At 38.5% G+C, this 22,169-nt stretch overlaps 1 protein-coding gene across 1 annotated transcript in view; it reads left to right on the plus strand.

The window, feature by feature from the left end:
* LOC139900808 (protoheme IX farnesyltransferase, mitochondrial-like) overlaps positions 1–22,169 on the plus strand; it is a 38,730-nt gene that overhangs the window by 11,352 nt on the left and 5,209 nt on the right. The window contains exon 3 of the mRNA XM_071883561.1: positions 21,042–21,186. Within this exon, the coding sequence (XP_071739662.1) occupies positions 21,042–21,186 (145 nt within the window). The remainder of the gene's footprint in view (positions 1–21,041; positions 21,187–22,169) is intronic.

Below are 22,169 nucleotides of genomic sequence, written 5' to 3' on the forward strand. Positions count from 1 at the left end.
CAAAGACTATTAATAATTTAAAACATCAATCAACATTCCTTTAATGACTTTTTCGGACAAAATGTATGTAAAATGGTTCTTGGACATGTTTGCTTCTAAAGCACTCGAATTTTTTTTTTTAAAATTTGAAGTATAAAAGCCTAAAGTGTTGTAAAACTAAATCCCGATAAATTTCTATCCCCCACCCCACACTTGAGATCATGCAAGGCCCTCATTGCATGAAATCAGAAAAAAGGATTAAAATTTAGAGGGCAAAGTGATAGGGTGGTTGTAGAAATTTTCAAATTTTTAACCTGTAAATCGTGGAACATGGTAGACGGATGCCGCTGAACTTACTGCCAGCATAAGAGCATCGTCCATTCCTCGATTATCATCATACACACATCATAATATCAAATGTTGCTGAACTTAATGCCAGTCTTTGAAGTTCAATCACGCTGCACACAATAACAAACCACACAAATAATGCTAAAAGCAACGGTGTTTTTACAACCACAACCATTACCAAATTAGTTAAAGATACAAACCAAACTATTGTTTAAAAAGAAACACACCACAATAAATAGTCTGAAAATATTGTTACAAAATGATCATAGGCGCGCAGGCCTTTAGTTGTCGTAAGGCCAAAAGTAACTTCCCGATCCATCTCTGTTTGGGCGTCCCTGGGGGTAGTGTTGCTCAAACCTGTTCCTAGCATCCTGCAACGAAGAGTTAGCATCATAAATCGAGAAAGGAGGAGGTGAGTTTTGAAGATCAATGTAGTATGTGGGTGTCAGGCGTGTAGTCCCATAGTAATGATCGGGGTTGGAATAAAACAACTCAGTGTTATGGTTATTCCAATCAATACCATAACTATTCCATCCCTGATTATGTACTGAAGCAATCTGACGCTGCTCCATTCTTTGTTGGCTCTCCCACATACAATCGTTATGAGTCCTCTGTTCACCCAGACTCAACCTCATGTTATTCACACTATTAACCAAATTATCCCAACTAGATTAGGACGGATTCCAAGGACCTTGATCATGAACATTAGTCTGAGCTTCCAATTCCGCTTCTTCTTCTTCTTGTTGTTCTTGTTGAACGTTTGCTCCACTACCACTTGCTCCACCTGCGACAAAAGGCACTAAACGCCTATTCCCGTCGTACATAAGAATCTCAGCGTTGACATAAGAAACCTTTTTCAAGGCTTTCATTGCATGATCACATTCTATCAAGCGACTGAGATCAACATTAAAATGACGAGCAATCCTCGTAATGTAGTGGCCCTCAAGAAGCGGTTTATCTCTCCGTGCATCAGTGGCGATGCCAAGCAAATAGTTGCCAATCAACCCCGGAATATCAGTTTGACAACCCCGTTTGATTTGATCCATTATCCATAGATCCAATGATTTTACCTTTTCGTGTCCCTCGACTCTCGCATTAAAAGTACATGCGATAAGTCGATGAAGAAGCTTATCATCAGGGCTTGCGATTTCGGTATACCTATGCCTGCTAGATTTAAACGGGCTAGATGCAATTGGACCCCTAATCCTTCGCCAAAAGGATTGTTCATTGAACACGGCTCTACCATGGTAATCTGAGCTTATAAAGTATGTCCTCAATTGAGAGTCAGTAAGCTCGCTGAAAATGCCCAAAACTCTACATAAACCAACTCTACTCAAACCCCTTTCCTCACCACCTAGTCGAAATCTAAGAAAATCATTCGATAGTGGATCACGAACATTATTAAATCGGAAGGTTGAGAAGAATTCTTTTGATAACACAGGAAACACTTGATCGTGGAGACTGAAGGTGTGTTCCCATGCATAGGTCACTATGTTATTGTACGGAAGAGTTAACAATCGAGAGACATGGTTGTGCATACCCGCCTCATCCAAAGGACCCCAAATGAAATACCATGTAGCATTTATCGGTCTACGGGTAATCCGAGCATAAGTCTCCCCGTAATCATCGTGGTCACGGAGATGTTCTAACCATACTATAGGATCATTTTGATCCTCTTCTTCTTCAGCTGATGATGATGAGTATTGTTGTTGAACCTGTGGTGGTGGTGGAATATTTCTTGAAGTCCTGCCTCTATTTGGTTGTCCCCCTCGGCTAGATTGTCCCTGCAAAACACAATAACACCAAACCAAAAGATCATAGAAACCGTTGTGTTAGTGTTAGCTAAAAACATAACCGAGTAGTACTCGGTTATGTTTTTAGCTAACACTAACACAACGGTTTCTATGATCTTTTGGTTTGGTGTTATTGTGTTTTGCAGGGACAATCTAGCCGAGGGGGACAACCAAATAGAGGCAGGACTTCAAGAAATATTCCACCACCACCACAGGTTCAACAACAATACTCATCATCATCAGCTGAAGAAGAAGAGGATCAAAATGATCCTATAGTATGGTTAGAACATCTCCGTGACCACGATGATTACGGGGAGACTTATGCTCGGATTACCCGTAGACCGATAAATGCTACATGGTATTTCATTTGGGGTCCTTTGGATGAGGCGGGTATGCACAACCATGTCTCTCGATTGTTAACTCTTCCGTACAATAACATAGTGACCTATGCATGGGAACACACCTTCAGTCTCCACGATCAAGTGTTTCCTGTGTTATCAAAAGAATTCTTCTCAACCTTCCGATTTAATAATGTTCGTGATCCACTATCGAATGATTTTCTTAGATTTCGACTAGGTGGTGAGGAAAGGGGTTTGAGTAGAGTTGGTTTATGTAGAGTTTTGGGCATTTTCAGCGAGCTTACTGACTCTCAATTGAGGACATACTTTATAAGCTCAGATTACCATGGTAGAGCCGTGTTCAATGAACAATCCTTTTGGCGAAGGATTAGGGGTCCAATTGCATCTAGCCCGTTTAAATCTAGCAGGCATAGGTATACCGAAATCGCAAGCCCTGATGATAAGCTTCTTCATCGACTTATCGCATGTACTTTTAATGCGAGAGTCGAGGGACACGAAAAGGTAAAATCATTGGATCTATGGATAATGGATCAAATCAAACGGGGTTGTCAAACTGATATTCCGGGGTTGATTGGCAACTATTTGCTTGGCATCGCCACTGATGCACGGAGAGATAAACCGCTTCTTGAGGGCCACTACATTACGAGGATTGCTCGTCATTTTAATGTTGATCTCAGTCGCTTGATAGAATGTGATCATGCAATGAAAGCCTTGAAAAAGGTTTCTTATGTCAACGCTGAGATTCTTATGTACGACGGGAATAGGCGTTTAGTGCCTTTTGTCGCAGGTGGAGCAAGTGGTAGTGGAGCAAACGTTCAACAAGAATAAGAAGAAGAAGAAGAAGCGGAATTGGAAGCTCAGACTAATGTTCATGATCAAGGTCCTTGGAATCCGTCCCAATCTAGTTGGGATAATAGTGTGAATAACATGAGGTTGAGTCCGGGTGAACAGAGGACTCATAACGATCGTATGTGGGAGAGCCAACAAAGAATGGAGCAGCGTCAGATTGCTTCAGTACATAATCAGGGATGGAATAGTTATGGTATTGATTGGAATAACCATAACACTGAGTTGTTTTATTCCAACCCCGATCATTACTATGGGACTACACGACTGACACCCACATACTACACTGATCCTCAAAACCCACCTCCTCCTTTCCCGATTTATGATGCTAACTCTTCGTTGCAGGATGCTAGGAACAGGTTTGAGCAACAATACCCCCAGGGACGCCCAAACAGAGATGGATCAGGAAGTTACTTTTGGCCTTACGACAACTAAAGGCCTGCACGCCTATGATCATTTTGTAACAATATTTTCAGACTATTTATTGTGGTGTGTTTCTTTTTAAACAATAGTTTGGTTTGTATCTTTAACTAATTTGGTAATGGTTGTGGTTGTAAAAACACCGTTGCTTTTAACATTATTTGTGTGGTTTGTTATTGTGTGCAGCGTGATTGAACTTCAAAGACTGGCATTAAGTCCTACTAGTTCACTACAACTAGTAGGTCACCTGTACCAAAACGGGCGTAAACCGTGAGAGAGCGGTGATTGCATAGCTTGGTAGGAAACCGGACCTCGTGCCAGATCAAAAACCTAAGGGCGGTCTTCATTGTTCAGAACCAGGGCAATGCATGCGCTCGACCACTTTGTATAACCCATAGGAGTAAAGTCTCCCAATCGACACACTTGCTGATTTATTTCAGAAGTTGTAGTCCAGACCAGTTGTAGGGTGACGAAAAATCTTGAAAAGTCATTGCTAACATCGACTGGAAATCTACCAGGCCTCAACATCAAACAGGGAAACTGGTTGTCAGACTTATCTCGATGAGGGAGATCTGTCTTGTCAAATGGGGAGCGCACCATGATACACAAAATATCTGTGATTGATCAGATCCTCAATGGAAAACCTCCGAAAAGGTAAAATATCAGCTTTTAAGACTGATGAACCTCAATCTTCATGATTGATTTAACGGATTAGATGATTACCTCATGATTATCGATGATATCCGGACGTAATGTGTATCCTCCTAAGCACATTATTTTTTTACCAACATCTAGCAATGTTAGGTACTGTGGGAGGGATTGGCTTGACCAATAGCGGGAAATTCGCACTCATTTTTCAAAATTCAGAAAATCCGACAAAATCGAAAAACGTGCCTAGTGTAAAAACTAGCATGATATTTTCAAAACCATAAAACGTTTTCATAAGGTCCTGATTTCCGTAGGATCAAATTTTTCTGATACTTTACTCTAAACTCCCAAAAATGTGTGCGTGTGTTATCATTGCGTATATAGCGTGAGTGTGATTACAATAAAGGTGTGTTATACTTAAAGCGTGTATTTCATATAGCATGAGTTTGCGTTTCAAAAGAACGTGTGTGTTTCGTGTGCTTCGCGTAATTTGTGTGATGTGAGTACTCTAAATTGTGTGCGATTGTTTAATATTTTTCTACTTTGCAAGATAGAATTGCTTGAGGACAAGCAAGGTTTAAGTGTGGGGTGTTTTGATATTGCTCAAATACATAATATATATCTCTCGCAATATCGTGTGAAATACTCTAGAATCAGGGATAATGAAGGCGTTTCTACAATTGATAGACAAAGATATGCAAATTTGTATCGGAAAGTGATTTGTGAAGAGTTTTGATGATTTATGAACATTATATGAGTTTTGATATCATAACGGTTGATCCCGATACAAGTTATGGTCAAATTAGCGCTCTAAAATGATAAAACAAGGCTTCAGATACGTTAGACTCCGTCCAAAATGATTGGGACTCCGTCCAGTATAAGGGAGTTTATCAAAAATCGAGACAGTAACCAACAGTTCAACTGGACGCCGTCCAAGGGAGTGGGACGCCTTCCAGATCTTCACCACTGGACGCCGTCCAATAAATAGGACGTCGTCCATCCCTTTAGTACCGGACGCCGTCCAGAATATGGGACGCCGTCCAGTAGTAGGTTTCAGCATACTTTTGACTTTTGACCTACTTTAACCACTTTAAAAGTAAATGATTGAGAGACCAGTTGTCAGAGGACGATCAGATCAGTTCTAGAGATGAATTTAGGAGCATTTTTGGAGAACTCCAAGCTCTTTCAAGTGGTCTAACATCAAAGAATCAAGATTCAAATCATTCTCCATCCAAGATTCATTCTTCTAGTAGGTTGATTTCTTGTTCTCAAACAATGAATTCTTCTTATCATTTAATTGCTGTTTTGTTTGTTAAAATGATTGTTGGCTAATTCCATAATGTTTGTCTAGATTAATAGCCAAAGTATTGGATGTAAACTTATTGATTGTATGTATTATGTGTGATAGTTTTAAGCTTGAATCAAGAACATGCTTATTGAAGTTAAAATCATTTGTATCTAGTTAATTGATATGTTGTTGATAAAGAGAACTCTTGTTGGTTTATCATATTGATTTACAATCAACTTGTCTTAGATTGACTGTTTACTAAACCGGACAAAGTGGGTAAATTAGATTCAAATGATTAGACGATATAGGGATGAATTTTATGCAACGAACGTTTGCACAATTGTTGATAACTATGAACATAGAAGTCAAGTTTCAAGCCTTAGAACTAGCTAAGTTATCAGTTTACAAATACAAGAACTATAATGAAAAGGGAACCTTTGATCTTGTAATTGTGTTTGCATATTTACTAAAGAGAACTCTTGGTGAATCTAATAGGTAACTTACACACATAATCATTCAATCGGGCCTTAATATCAAAACTTACATCCAATACCGAGGGTAAAAGATCTAGATGAACATTTCGTCTCTTTGATCTAAATCAAACTATCTTACTTGCTTTATTTACAATTGTTTAAAACCAAAAATACCAAAAACATTTCTTTTACTTGTAAACTAGAACTTGTCTTGATTAGCCCATCGTTAAAGGGCAAAACTAAAATATCTTGTACCTTTAGTTTCATTTACTTAGTTAATCATAATATAGTTTCTAATTGTAGTTTGACTCATACAACTGTCCTTGGAACGATACACGGACTAAACCATTATTTATACTACTACACGATCAGGTACACTGTCTGTAGTTGTGTAATAGTTCTAATAACCAGTGTTTTTCCTAATATAAATTATATAACTGATTCACAACATCAGGGGGTCTTTATAATAAATTCATGGTGCCCAAGCCACTATGCTAAGGACGGAGGAGACACACGCATGCGTGGTACACACAGGTGCATGTACTCGTACAGGTGTGTTATTTGTGCAGATGTTGCCGAAGATTTTGTGGACCCTTACTCGACGGCGTGCAGTCTTTACTAAGTCTTATGGTGGCGTAGTCTTCATCTTCATCTTCGTGCAGTCTTGTGGTGACGTAGTCTTCATCTTCGTGCAGTCTTGCTGTGACGTGCTCTGTGTAACATCCCGCCTTTTTCCATTTACTTTTCCGTTATACTAATATAAAGTCCGTTATATGTTTATAACATCTCCCGTTGATACGCGTTTTAAATTATCTCGTTTAGGTAATTCCCGCACCCGAACGAAAGTTGAGGGACTAAACTTGACAAGGGATCAAACCCTTGACTAGGTCAAAGGGTCAAACCCCTTTCACCCATTCATTTTCATCTCCATCTCTCTCTCTTTCTCTCTAGCAAGAACACACACCCAAAACCAAATTCATTCAATCATCATCTAAATTCGATCTAGGAGGCTTACAACAAAATAAACTACATATTTGTGATCCTCTCTTCATCCTCTTCATTTTGGTACCAACTTCATCTCATTTGGGTAACTTTCTAAAATCACTAGATTTTGTGTTCTTGATGTTTTTAACTTATAAAAGTGTTAATTAGTGTCTATGGCTCAAGTCTAACATGAATATATGATTTATATGCTCGATCTCGTTGTTTTAGTGTAACTAGCATGAACTTGAATTTTGGTGTGTTGTTCTTGAATTTTGGATGATCATATGTTGTTAGATGTTAAAAGTTGATGTTTTAATTGTGTTACTAGCATCACTAGCTTCAATTTGATGTGTAGGTTGCCTTAGAAAACTTCATGAACTTGATTATTGATTTTGGTGAAATTGGGTTAGGGTTTGATGAACTTGAAATGGACTTTTGATGCATTGAATGCCATGGATTATTATTGGTAAGTGTTTAGTTGGATTGTATGCTTGATTACCTTCGAAACGGCATATTATTCATGTAAATTGGTTGCCCGAATCATTGAATTGCATTTATGAACTTGTATGCGGTTAATGTTAAGCATTAGATGCGGTTTTGGTTGTTGTAATAGGTAGATTGATTGATGAAATGTGTTTAGTTGTTTTCCTCGTCAAATTACCTTCCCAACGGTATAAGATACTTGTCTTGATTGTTTGCGGATCATAAATGGTGATTGTTTGAAGTTAGGTTCGTGCGTAAAACTTAAAAACTGCCAGAATTCTCTGCACAGGTAATGGCGCGGCGCGCCATATACCCGCGCGACGCGCCATTTTGGTCTGTCCAACTTGGTCAATTTTTGAATAATGTTTGCTATGCTACGCACCTCCGATTCACATGTAACTTGTCCTAACATGCTCATACATGATTAAAAACCTCAGAAAAATAGTTCGGGACACGACCCGAACGTGTTGACTTTTTCGTTGACTTTGACCGACCGAGGTTTGACTTTTTGTCAAACTTAACCAAATGATTATGCAACCTTCCTAACTTGTTTATATACTTGTATCTTGCATGAAACTTGACAATTTGATTTCACATGCTAAATGATCGAGTCGTAACGAGCCATAGGACTAATTGAACATCTTTGACATATCGTGTTTACCGTTATTGATACGACCTATTTGTTTAGGTCAAGACTAGCATTGTTCATTGCACACGTTTACTTGTCGAAGTACTTTACTACTCGTGCACTCAAGGTGAGATCATAGTCCCACTTTTACTCTTTTTGAACTTACATTTGGGATGAGAAAACATAAACATTTCTTTACTAAGTGAACACAAGTACAGGAAAACAAACATTCTACATACGAGTTTAGAACAAAATCCTCAATTCGATTATCATTAGTTACACTTGCCGGGTGTAAGCGAGAACTTATGTTGTATGGATCCATATGGGTTTGACAAACCCTCATTCAAACGGTTCGCTACCGTTTACGAATGAAATATATTTTCGAGAAACAGTGTATGTTCTAGCACTAAGTGATGGGGTTCAATGGAAGGAATTGTTAAGCATTGATAATTGGGTGCTCGTGAAACAAACTTTTGGAATGTATTACTATTATTTCATTGATGCAAATCTTGTGGTTCACTTGTACTTACTTACTTAAACCTATGATTTCACCAACGTTTTCGTTGACAGATTTCTATGTTTTTCTCAGGTCCTTGAACGATACATGATACATGCTTCCGCTCATTATTTTGATACTTGCATTGGATGTAGAGTATATATGCATACATGGAGCGTCTTTTGGATACTTTTAAATTGTGTCGTATAAGTTTCATTTGTACTTAAAACTTTGTATCGTAACTTGTGGTGGAACTATTCTTGTAAACTTGAACAACCTTTACATTTGAAATGAATGCGACATATCTTTTGGTCAAACGTTGTTTTAAAGACTTATGACCACGTAACGGGACCTAAGTAGACGGCGCCGTCAATGACGATTTGGTCGGGTCGCTACAGATGGTATCAGAGCGTTGGTTGTAGGGATTTAGAGTTCATTAGTGTCAACCCCGAGTCATAGGGTACATTGGTGAGTCTAGACTACAACCGGCATATAGACTTGAAGTAGGAATTACTTGACTACTTGTGCATTTATACTCGAACGCTTCTACTCATATCTACTCTTAGTTCATCTTAATCTCACGTTGTTTAATTTGATTGACGCGCCACCTTGACTATATGAAATGATGTCGAATGCACATATGAATCAGGGTAATATAATTTCCGGGATTATATTACGGTGACTCATATGAACGTTCCGACATTATGACATAAAGAATTTAAGGCGAGTCGAGGAAAAACTTCTCTTTATCTTTATTCTATATCACGGTTAGTATTATTGAGAATACTAATCAATGATATTCTTGTGTCTTGAAGGAACAATCGCTCCTCGTCGCATACGCCGCAATGAAACTCCCGAACAAGCTCTCGAACGGATGATAGCTACCGCCGTAGATGCGGCCATGGCCGGTCACTCATCCAACAACAATAATAATAACAACCCCAACAACAACAACAACAACAACAACAACAACAACAACAATGGAGCCGGAAACTCAAACGAGGGATGCTCCTATAAAGCTTTCATGGGGTGCAAACCTCACACTTTTGATGGAACCGGGGGACCGGTCGTGCTCACCCGATGGTTTGAGCAAACAGAAGCCGTCTTTAGCATAAGCGGTTGTCGGGACCAAGACAAGGTCAAATACTCCACTCACACTTTCTCCGGAATTGCTCTAACATGGTGGAACACCTATGTTCAATCGGTAGGTACCGATGAAGCTCATGCCCTCTCTTGGGCCGATCTAAAGGAAAAGATGATTGTTGAATATTTTCCGCGCGAAGAAACCCGAAAGCTTGAGGAAGAACTAAGAGCTTTGAAAGCGGTCGGAAACGATCTTAAAGCTTATAATCAACGCTTCGCCGAACTATCCTTGATGTGTCCTAATCTTGTTAACCCCGAATCTCAAAGGATTGAGCTCTACATGCTCGGTCTTCCAAAAAGCATCAAACAAGGGGTGATGTCATCCAAACCCACTACTCATCAAGCCGCTATGAACATGGCTCGCCAACTAATTGAAACGGTTGACGAAATCGTAGTTCCGGCACCTAAGGCCGAGGATAAATCGGGCGGCAACAAAAGAAAGTGGGAACCCTCCCAATCAAGCAACAACAACTTTGCTAAGAAGCCTTACACCTCCGACGGCAAGAGGGGTTATGCCGGGAACCTACCTCTTTGCAACAAATGCAACAAACATCACTTTGGTGAATGTGGCAAGTTAATTTGCCACCGGTGCCAAGGAGTTGGTCATAAGGCCAACGATTGTAAAAGTGCCACTCCCGTTGCTCGAAAGTGGCCCAATGCACCAAAGACGGGCACTTGTTACGAATGTGGTCAAACAGGTCATTTTAGAAATGCATGCCCAAAGAAGAAAGATAACCCCAACACGCGCGGCCGAGCTTTCAACATCAACACCGAGGAAGCCCGGGATGACACTGAACTAGTCACGGGTACGTTTCTTCTCAACAATTCTTATGTCTCCTGTTTATTCGATTCGGGTGCCGATAAATGCTTTGTATCCAAGACTTTGACTCATTCTTTTAGCACTCCACCTCTTCCATTAGATACCACTTATACCATTGAAGTGGCTAACGGGAAACTATTAAGTGCCGACACATATTACCGGGGGTGTACGATAAACATTTTGGGTAAGGAATTTGAAATTGATTTGATACCCATGGAACTAGGAAGCTTTGATGTAATAATCGGTATGAATTGGTTAGTCAAAACGAAATCTCACATTCTTTGTGATCTTAACGCAATCCGAATTCCTATCGAGAATGGTGAACCTTTGATCGTCTATGGCGATAAGAGTTGCACCGGACTCAACCTCGTTTCGTGTATTAAAGTTAGAAAACTACTCCGTAAGGGTTGTTTTACGATCCTTGCTCACGTTAAGAAAGTCGAGTCCGATGAGAAGCACATCGATGATGTGCCAATTGTTAGTGACTATTCCGATGTATTTCCCGACGAATTGCCGGGTCTTCCGCCTCATCGACCGGTTGAATTCCAAATCGATCTTATTTCGGGAGCCGCACCCGTAGCACGTGCACCATATAGACTCGCTCCATCTGAAATGCAAGAATTGCAAAGTCAAATCCAAGAACTACTTGATCGTGGTTTTATCCAACCTAGCCATTCACCTTGGGGCGCTCCGATTTTGTTTGTTAAAAAGAAAGACGGATCCCTACGAATGTGCATTGATTATCGTGAACTAAATAAATTGACGGTTAAGAACCGATATCCTCTTCCTCGCATCGATGACCTCTTTGATCAACTACAAGGGTCTTGTGTATATTCGAAAATCGATCTCCGCTCGGGTTATCATCAATTGAGGGTTAAGGGGGAAGATGTCTCCAAAACCGCTTTCCGAACTCGTTATGGTAGTTATGAATTCCTTGTCATGCCATTTGGTCTCACTAACGCACCGGCGGTGTTCATGGATCTTATGAACCGCGTGTGCAAACCGTATCTCGATAAATTCGTTATTGTGTTCATCTATGACATATTGATCTATTCTAAAAATGAAGAAGAGCACGAACAACATCTCCGACTTGTGCTTGAACTTTTAAGACAAGAACAACTCTATGCCAAATTCTCCAAGTGTGAATTTTGGTTAAAGGAAGTTCAATTCCTTGGTCATGTTGTAAGTGACCAAGGTATTAAAGTCGATCCAACGAAAATCGAAGCCATTAGCAAATGGGAGACTCCTACCACTCCTACTCACATTCGTCAATTTTTGGGTCTCGCCGGGTACTATCGTAGATTCATCGAAAATTTCTCTTTGGTTGCACGTCCTCTAACCGCATTGACTCACAAGGGAAAGAAATTCATTTGGGCGACCGAACATGAATCCGCATTCCAAATCTTGAAAACGAAGCTAACCACCGCTCCTATCTTGTCACTTCCAGAAGGCAATGATGACTTTGTTGTATATTGCGATGCCTCAAAACATGGTTTTGGGTGTGTATTGATGCAACGAACGAAAGTCATTGCTTATGCTTCTCGACAACTCAAAATTCATGAACGAAACTATACGACACATGATCTCGAACTCGGAGCCGTTGTCTTTGCACTTAAAATGTGGAGACACTATCTTTATGGAACCAAGAGTACTATCTTCACCGATCACAAAAGCCTTCAACACATTTTCGATCAAAAGCAACTAAACATGAGACAACGAAGGTGGATTGAAACCTTAAACGATTACGATTGCGAGCTTCGTTACCATCCCGGGAAGGCAAATGTAGTAGCCGATGCCTTAAGTCGAAAAGAAAGAGCGGTGCCCCTCCGTGTCCGAGCTTTAAACATCACCATTCACACCAACCTTAATAGCCAAATTCGGGTAGCCCAAGATGAGGCTCTCAAGGATGAAAACATCTCTCTCGAACACTTGAACGTCCTCACCTCTCGATTCGAAGTTAAAGAAACCGGACTCCGATATTTCGCCGGAAGAATTTGGGTGCCTAGTTATGGGGATCTACGAAGCCTTATTTTAGATGAAGCCCATAAGTCACGATACTCGATTCACCCCGGTGCCAATAAGATGTACCACGACCTTAAACAACTATATTGGTGGCCGAACATCAAAAGGGACGTAGCTACTTATGTTTCCAAGTGTTTGACATGTTCCAAAGTCAAAGCCGAACACCAAAGACCGTCCGGACTACTTCAACAACCCGAGATCCCGCAATGGAAGTGGGAAAGGATAACGATGGATTTTATCACCAAGCTACCAAAAACGACGGGCGGTTATGATACTATTTGGGTTATTGTTGACCGTCTCACCAAATCCGCACACTTCCTTGCCATAAAAGAAACGGACAAAATGGAGAAACTTGCACAACTTTACATTAAGGAGATCGTAGCCCGACACGGTGTACCATTATCGATTATCTCCGACCGAGATGGCCGTTTCGTTTCTAGATTTTGGCGTACATTGCAAGAAGCGTTGGGAACGCGTTTAGACATGAGCACCGCATATCATCCTCAAACCGATGGACAAAGCGAACGTACAATTCAAACCTTAGAGGACATGTTACGAGCTTGCGTGGTTGATTTCGGAAAAGCTTGGGACAAGCACTTACCTCTCGCCGAGTTCTCTTACAACAATAGTTATCACGCGAGTATTAAAGCCGCACCTTTTGAAGCGCTATATGGCCGCAAATGTCGTTCACCTCTTTGTTGGGCCGAGGTAGGCGACGTGCAAATCACCGGACCCGAACTCATTCACGAAACCACCGAGAAAATCGTTCAAATCCGAGATAGGCTTAGGACGGCCCGAAGTCGTCAAAAGAGCTATACCGACAAACGACGCAACGATCTTGAATTTCAAGTCGGTGACCGAGTAATGTTAAAAGTCGCACCTTGGAAGGGTGTAATCCGTTTTGGGAAACGCGGGAAGCTAAATCCGCGGTATATTGGTCCTTTCGAAATCTTGGAGCGTATTGGAACCGTTGCTTATCGTTTAGATCTTCCGCCTCAATTGAACTCCGTTCATCCTACCTTCCATGTATCTAACTTGAAAAAGTGTCTTGCCGAACCCGATATCGTCATCCCTCTCGAAGAACTTACTATTGATGACAAACTTCATTTTGTGGAGGAACCGGTTGAAATTGTGGACACCTCCGTCAAGACATTGAAACAAAGCCGAATCCCGATTGTCAAGGTTCTTTGGAATGCCAAAAGAGGACCCGAGTTTACTTGGGAAAGACAAGATCAAATGCAAAGGAAGTATCCTCATCTATTCGTGAATTCGGAAACGCAAGATCTCGAGGAAGAAACAACGACTACTACGCCTACTTAAATTTCGGGACGAAATTTCTTTTAAGGAGTAGGTAATGTAACATCCCGCCTTTTTCCATTTACTTTTCCGTTATACTAATATAAAGTCCGTTATATGTTTATAACATCTCCCGTTGATACGCGTTTTAAATTATCTCGTTTAGGTAATTCCCGCACCCGAACGAAAGTTGAGGGACTAAACTTGACAAGGGATCAAACCCTTGACTAGGTCAAAGGGTCAAACCCCTTTCACCCATTCATTTTCATCTCCATCTCTCTCTCTTTCTCTCTAGCAAGAACACACACCCAAAACCAAATTCATTCAATCATCATCTAAATTCGATCTAGGAGGCTTACAACAAAATAAACTACATATTTGTGATCCTCTCTTCATCCTCTTCATTTTGGTACCAACTTCATCTCATTTGGGTAACTTTCTAAAATCACTAGATTTTGTGTTCTTGATGTTTTTAACTTATAAAAGTGTTAATTAGTGTCTATGGCTCAAGTCTAACATGAATATATGATTTATATGCTCGATCTCGTTGTTTTAGTGTAACTAGCATGAACTTGAATTTTGGTGTGTTGTTCTTGAATTTTGGATGATCATATGTTGTTAGATGTTAAAAGTTGATGTTTTAATTGTGTTAATAGCATCACTAGCTTCAATTTGATGTGTAGGTTGCCTTAGAAAACTTCATGAACTTGATTATTGATTTTGGTGAAATTGGGTTAGGGTTTGATGAACTTGAAATGGACTTTTGATGCATTGAATGCCATGGATTATTATTGGTAAGTGTTTAGTTGGATTGTATGCTTGATTACCTTCGAAACGGCATATTATTCATGTAAATTGGTTGCCCGAATCATTGAATTGCATTTATGAACTTGTATGCGGTTAATGTTAAGCATTAGATGCGGTTTTGGTTGTTGTAATAGGTAGATTGATTGATGAAATGTGTTTAGTTGTTTTCCTCGTCAAATTACCTTCCCAACGGTATAAGATACTTGTCTTGATTGTTTGCGGATCATAAATGGTGATTGTTTGAAGTTAGGTTCGTGCGTAAAACTTAAAAACTGCCAGAATTCTCTGCACAGGTAATGGCGCGGCGCGCCATATACCCGCGCGGCGCGCCATTTTGGTCTGTCCAACTTGGTCAATTTTTGAATAATGTTTGCTATGCTACGCACCTCCGATTCACATGTAACTTGTCCTAACATGCTCATACATGATTAAAAACCTCAGAAAAATAGTTCGGGACACGACCCGAACGTGTTGACTTTTTCGTTGACTTTGACCGACCGAGGTTTGACTTTTTGTCAAACTTAACCAAATGATTATGCAACCTTCCTAACTTGTTTATATACTTGTATCTTGCATGAAACTTGACAATTTGATTTCACATGCTAAATGATCGAGTCGTAACGAGCCATAGGACTAATTGAACATCTTTGACCTATCGTGTTTACCGTTATTGATACGACCTATTTGTTTAGGTCAAGACTAGCATTGTTCATTGCACACGTTTACTTGTCGAAGTACTTTACTACTCGTGCACTCAAGGTGAGATCATAGTCCCACTTTTACTCTTTTTGAACTTACATTTGGGATGAGAAAACATAAACATTTCTTTACTAAGTGAACACAAGTACAGGAAAACAAACATTCTACATACGAGTTTAGAACAAAATCCTCAATTCGATTATCATTAGTTACACTTGCCGGGTGTAAGCGAGAACTTATGTTGTATGGATCCATATGGGTTTGACAAACCCTCATTCAAACGGTTCGCTACCGTTTACGAATGAAATATATTTTCGAGAAACAGTGTATGTTCTAGCACTAAGTGATGGGGTTCAATGGAAGGAATTGTTAAGCATTGATAATTGGGTGCTCGTGAAACAAACTTTTGGAATGTATTACTATTATTTCATTGATGCAAATCTTGTGGTTCACTTGTACTTACTTACTTAAACCTATGATTTCACCAACGTTTTCGTTGACAGATTTCTATGTTTTTCTCAGGTCCTTGAACGATACATGATACATGCTTCCGCTCATTATTTTGATACTTGCATTGGATGTAGAGTATATATGCATACATGGAGCGTCTTTTGGATACTTTTAAATTGTGTCGTATAAGTTTCATTTGTACTTAAAACTTTGTATCGTAACTTGTGGTGGAACTATTCTTGTAAACTTGAACAACCTTTACATTTGAAATGAATGCGACATATCTTTTGGTCAAACGTTGTTTTAAAGACTTATGACCACGTAACGGGACCTAAGTAGACGGCGCCGTCAATGACGATTTGGTCGGGTCGCTACACTCTGGTCATTGCACGATTCTTTCATGGCGCGCTATTGCTACTTTCGTGCGGTGGTTGAAGCTTGCTTGAGGTTTCGCCATTATTCTCGGATGTTGTGCTGATTCTTCATTAGGTTACCTTTGATGCGCGCTATTGCTACTTTCGTGCGGTGGTTGAAGCTTGCTTGAGGTTTCGCCATTATTCTCGGATGTTGTGCTGATTCTTCATTAGGTTACCTTTGATGCGCGTGGATGGACCTTCTGGTGATGCGTCTATTATTTTCGAAGCTCGCTAATAAGTTCCATCATAGTGCCGGGATGTCGTCATAGTTCGTCATTGAGTCACGTGTGATGCACGCGCATGAGGCACACGTTCATATGCATCGGTGAGTATCATCACTTCATTTGCCCTTATACAGACAGTGCGTGATGCGCGTGAACGAGAGGTGCAAACATGTGTGTCATCAAACGCGTTTTGTCTTCGTTAGCACTGAATGGTAATTATATATGTGACACTCATGTATGAGATACATCATTATATATTATCACTCCCCCCAGTTCGGTATGATATAGTAACATGTGTCGTGCAGAACTATAACGAAGAGAGACCATGGGGCGTTACATGATCATACACTTAAGAAACCGGTACCATGGGCTGCGTGCGACCATGGACTTGAGAAATAGGTGCCATGGGCTGTGCGCGACCATGGACTTGAGAAATAGGTTCCATGGGCTGTGCGCGACCGTGGACTTGACAAATAGGTTCCATGGGCTGTGCGCGACCGTGGACTTGAGAAATAGGTGACATGGGCTGTGCGCAACCATGGACTTGAGCAACAAGTGCCATGGGTTGTGCGCCACCATGGACTTGAGAAACAGGTGACATGGGCTGTGCGCGACCATGAAACTTATAGTTAGAGTATTTCATTAATGCACTATATAGCATATGACAATTATAAGCCACATTGCCATCTACATATATTAACAAAAATTCTCACATCAAGTCTTATTGCGTGTTGAACGACTTTGTTGCCAAGTATAATAATTGTAATGTTCAAGCGCGTAAGATCGTTAATGAACATGTCTATATTTAGCGTAAATAAATTTGATATTAATTGTAATTATACTTAAGGCATGCCAGTGTCAACCTCCATGTATACCGTCGTGCACACAGTATATACTTTGATTTACACTCGTGTGTGCGTACAGGAGTAAGTGCGCCAACAAAACAATAATCAAGTAAAATCCAATTACCATTTATATTTAAAGCTTTTATTTCTTCATTCATAGCTTCAATTTGGTTCATGTCCCTTTAAACTTGAAACAAAACAATACTTTTCATATCCAAGTTTTGAATAGTTCAAGTGTTTATCAAAATTATATTGGACTTTACCATCTAGAACAAAATTATTTAATTTTGATGGTAACATAGTATTTCTACTTGATCTTACTTTTGATGTATATCTGCATCAGAAGTGCCCTCAGAGACGATAATTCTATCAGTGTTTTCACCATTGGAAGTTGCAGGTACACTAACACCGGGTGACTAATGCAACTCTTCTAATGAAGCATGTTTGCCATCCACAACAACAACAACAATACCCAATTCCACTGAAGTGGAGTATGGGGGAGGTTAGATGTAAACAGTCCTTTCCTCTACCCTAAAGTAAAAGGGAAGTCATTCCTCCACCTAGGATACCTATCGGTCCCCAGGTAGAGGAAGTCGTCCCTCCCTATTCTGTAGAGCAGAGAGGCTGCTTCCTAGGGACCTCCGACCAGAAAGAACCATGAAAAAAAAAAAAAATTGATAAAAAAAATTGTAATATACCATATAAGTAAAAAATGTGAGTGTCAAATAAGTAAGTATAACAAGTCATGTAAGTACAATAAGTATACGTAAACATGTTGGTAAGAAGCATGTAGGTAAAGTATGCAGTATAAAATAGATGGTATACTATGTAGGCATAGACAAATAAGTAAACTTTGTTAGCATAAAAACATGTGATATGTAAGTACGTATAAATTAAATGCTATATAATGTAATACAAACATGTAACCATATAGTTGGTATAGGGATGAATTATGGTGAATGTTTTATTTTCTATGCTTTCTAGTTTGGTAGAAAGTGTAATAGTGTTTCGGATGGTTCACTAAAAATCATCCCCCCATGTACTTTTCGTTTTTTGATGGTATAAAATTTTCCGGGGTACCGTCCCCTTTCTCCAAAAAAAAAAACATGTAACCATATAGAGCAATAAAGCATGTGAAAAAGCTACAATAAGTATAGATATATTATATATACGTAAAGTCCCACGAAGAAAAAAAAAAAAAAAAAAAAAAGACATATGAAGGGCACACAAGCGAGTAGGCAAGAAATATAATATGAATATATAGAATAAAAAAAAACCATATGTAGAACCTAGTCAATTATTCTAATTCTACTCCTCCACACATTCCTATCAGAAGTCATGTCCTCGGTCAATAAGAGCTCCTTCATGTCAAGCTTCACTGCATTATCTCAGGATTGTCTCTCCCCGCATTATCTGGACTTATAAAATCATTTTATCTGAAATAGAAGTCTCATTTTCATTTTCAAAATAAACAGCATCAAAGAAATTTAAATGATTTATATCCCCTTCGTTAAATTGTATTTTCTAAACATAATCAAGCTTGAAGAGAGATATATGTTTTCACAGAACTTTACATCTCTTGAAATATAAACACTTACTTTTCAAACATAATCTGGTTATTCAGTTTCTACTTTCTTTGAATTGAATGATTCATTATAATTTTATCATATTTGTACTAGGCAGTGGCGGAGCCAGGATTATAATTGGTTGGTGTCACAAAATAACATCGAAATGTATTTAGTCCAAAACTTAATAACTACGTAATAAATCCTAAAATTTTAGAAAGCTGAAAAGAATAACTACGTAATAAATAATTTGATAATTTTTTTTCAGCGAAAAAACAGATAAACTTGTATAAACGAAAGAAAGCTCATCAAAAATTAAACCAATTTAAAACTTACAAACCGAGAAACCCGAGCACAACTAAACCGCACCTACACAAAGCTCGTAACACAAACATTAAAGGCATAAAAAATGAAACAAAAACTCAACATAAAAAATGAAATCCAATCTAACCAGTAATCAGAAGATTAAGATTCATATTCATCATAAGACAACAAGAAAACCACCATCACCCAGAACACAAAACGCTCAAGCTTCTTTGATAAAATCGTCAAACACCTCCAACACCTCGTCATGAAACATTTTCTTTAATCGCAATTGAAAACTTCAATGGGGATTGATGGTTGTTTGCAACTTTGCACCTATGCTTCGATAACATATTTCGAGCCAACTTAATAGGGTTATAACTTTGAATACAACTATGAAAGTGTAAAACTCTAATTTGTCAATATCCTTTCCTAACAATAAGTTAGATTATTAAATTAAAAGTTTAAAATGGGCCGTATATTAATTGGGCTGTACATTTGAATATTTGATGTAGTCGGCTGACCAAATCAATCTCCAATCGGTTAAAAAACATTGTATTAAATATTATTTTTACTGACTGTGGGGTCTTTATCTATTTCTGGATGGGGTCAAATATGCTAAACACTCAACTTTCTACCTAAAAGATACTATACTACTAGCTCACAAGAAAAAAATCGATGGTGTCAGATGACCCCAATCAAGCCTATGTGGCTCCGCCACTGGTACTAGGTATTTGAGGTTAAGAATGAGACAATGATGAATAGAACAAGGAGAAGACCATTACCTTCGGGACGTATTACTGTTCCTCATGCAGTTACATGGGCCTCTGTTGTTGGTCTTGCTGGCACAACTCTACTGGCAAGTAAGGTGAGTAAATGATATCTTTAACTTGTGTGGAACTTTTTTTTTTTATGTTTATTATTTTTTTTTTTTTTAACTTTTTGGATAACGAACTTTTGTGGAACTTGTTATAGCTGTTACAAGTTTTTGTTTGCTTGAGACTAGCAGTGGCATTTTTGGCCCTATTAGTTAAAAACTGTAGTTGATGCGGGTTGCATTTTATATCTTCAGGGTTAATGGTTAAAGTTGTATTAAAGGGTAGAAAACTAAAAAAGATATGGTCAAATTGGCCAACCTGGGAAAAAGTTGCTGAATTTATTCTCAACTGTGTAAATTCTCACGTTTCATTATATGAAGAAAGGCAATAATAATTATTATCAATTTTTTTATTTAACTTTTTTTTTTGAACGGTGAAATTGATTACATATAAGAAAAACTCTCTAGCAAGATGCTAGAAGAGGAAATTACAAAGGCTTAACAAGCGAAGAGTTCCAATTAATACATTATCTACTCTAAACTTGAGCCAAAAGAAAGAAAAAATTGGATATGTCAACAAAATGGACAACTTGATATGTTTACAACACGGTTGAATATTTCCCCACTCGGATACTCGGGGAGTACTCTGATGTTGACCTAGTTTGACTTTGACCGATTTTGGCCGAGTTTTGACTGACGATTTTTCGAGTAATCCTGAGTTTGACTAAGTTTGGCGAATACTCGGCGAGTAATTCTGAGTTGTTTGAAACCCGATTTAGAAGTTGCCTGTAATTCAACCCACCCAGGATATTCAAAATATAATGATTTGACTCCTTTACTAGCGACTTACCTTAAATTGGGATACTAAATTGAGAACATTTACAACAAGGTTTGTGCAGGCTAATTTATTGGCAGCTGGACTCGAATTTTCAAATCTTGTTCTATAATGCATTTGTATACACCCCATTGAAGCAAATACATCCGGTCAATACTTGGGTTGGGGCTGTTGTTGGTGCCATTCCTCCTCTTCTAGGGTAATCTTCTATTCGAATTGAAACACCTCGCAGATAGTTTAAAGTTTATAAGCTTATTGAGTAAATGAGGGTTCTGCTTAAGCTCGAGTTTTTAAAAATATATATTATCTTTCATGTTTAAGTTTGTTTTATCTTTATTTAACAAACATGTATGTGTTATAATAATAATAATAATATAGATATGGATAGTCAATTTTGGTGTATACATATAGTCAATTTTGGTACACAAAGTATGTATTTTTATATTGAGATTTTAGGCTATAAATACTCATGAATGCAAGCATTAAACTTGCACCATTTCACACACTTACAAAGTGTTTTTTTCTTTCTCCATTATCATCTTTGTTCTTACACTTCATTATTAGTATTCTTAATCAAGAATCAAATCACTAAAGGTAGTTATAAGCCTACTGAATTATAACATCAAGAATCAAACCACTAAAGGTAGTTATAAGCCTACTGAATTATAACACGTTATCAGCACGATAATCTTAATACTAAATATGGTTGGCTCTGCCACCAAAATGATATATGGTCGGTTATACCACCAAAATGATATATGGTCGGTTATACCACCAAAATGATATATGGTCGGTTATACCACCAGAATGATATAGGTCGGTTATACCACCTGAAAAAATATATGGTCGACACTGTCGCCAAATTTTCATTTATGTTTACTAATATTTATATTTTTGTTATATAACATTTATTTATGATTGCTTACACATGGTCGACACTGTCACCTACTTATCATTTATGTTATATTAAATTTATGTTTAATGTTTATATACTTATGAATATAAATTGACTCTAATTTATCATGATGTTTGTTTTAATTTTTGATAATAGAAAATGTCGAATCTGGAAAAGCTTAAATTTACTCCTTTAGAATCAACTGGAAACAACTACATGCCATGGGTTATAAAAGTAAAAATGCATCTTAAATCAATGGGCATTCTTGAAACCATAAATGGAAACAA

The sequence above is a fragment of the Rutidosis leptorrhynchoides genome, chromosome 3 (assembly GCF_046630445.1).
Source record: "Rutidosis leptorrhynchoides isolate AG116_Rl617_1_P2 chromosome 3, CSIRO_AGI_Rlap_v1, whole genome shotgun sequence".
Classification (NCBI taxonomy): domain Eukaryota; kingdom Viridiplantae; phylum Streptophyta; class Magnoliopsida; order Asterales; family Asteraceae; genus Rutidosis; species Rutidosis leptorrhynchoides.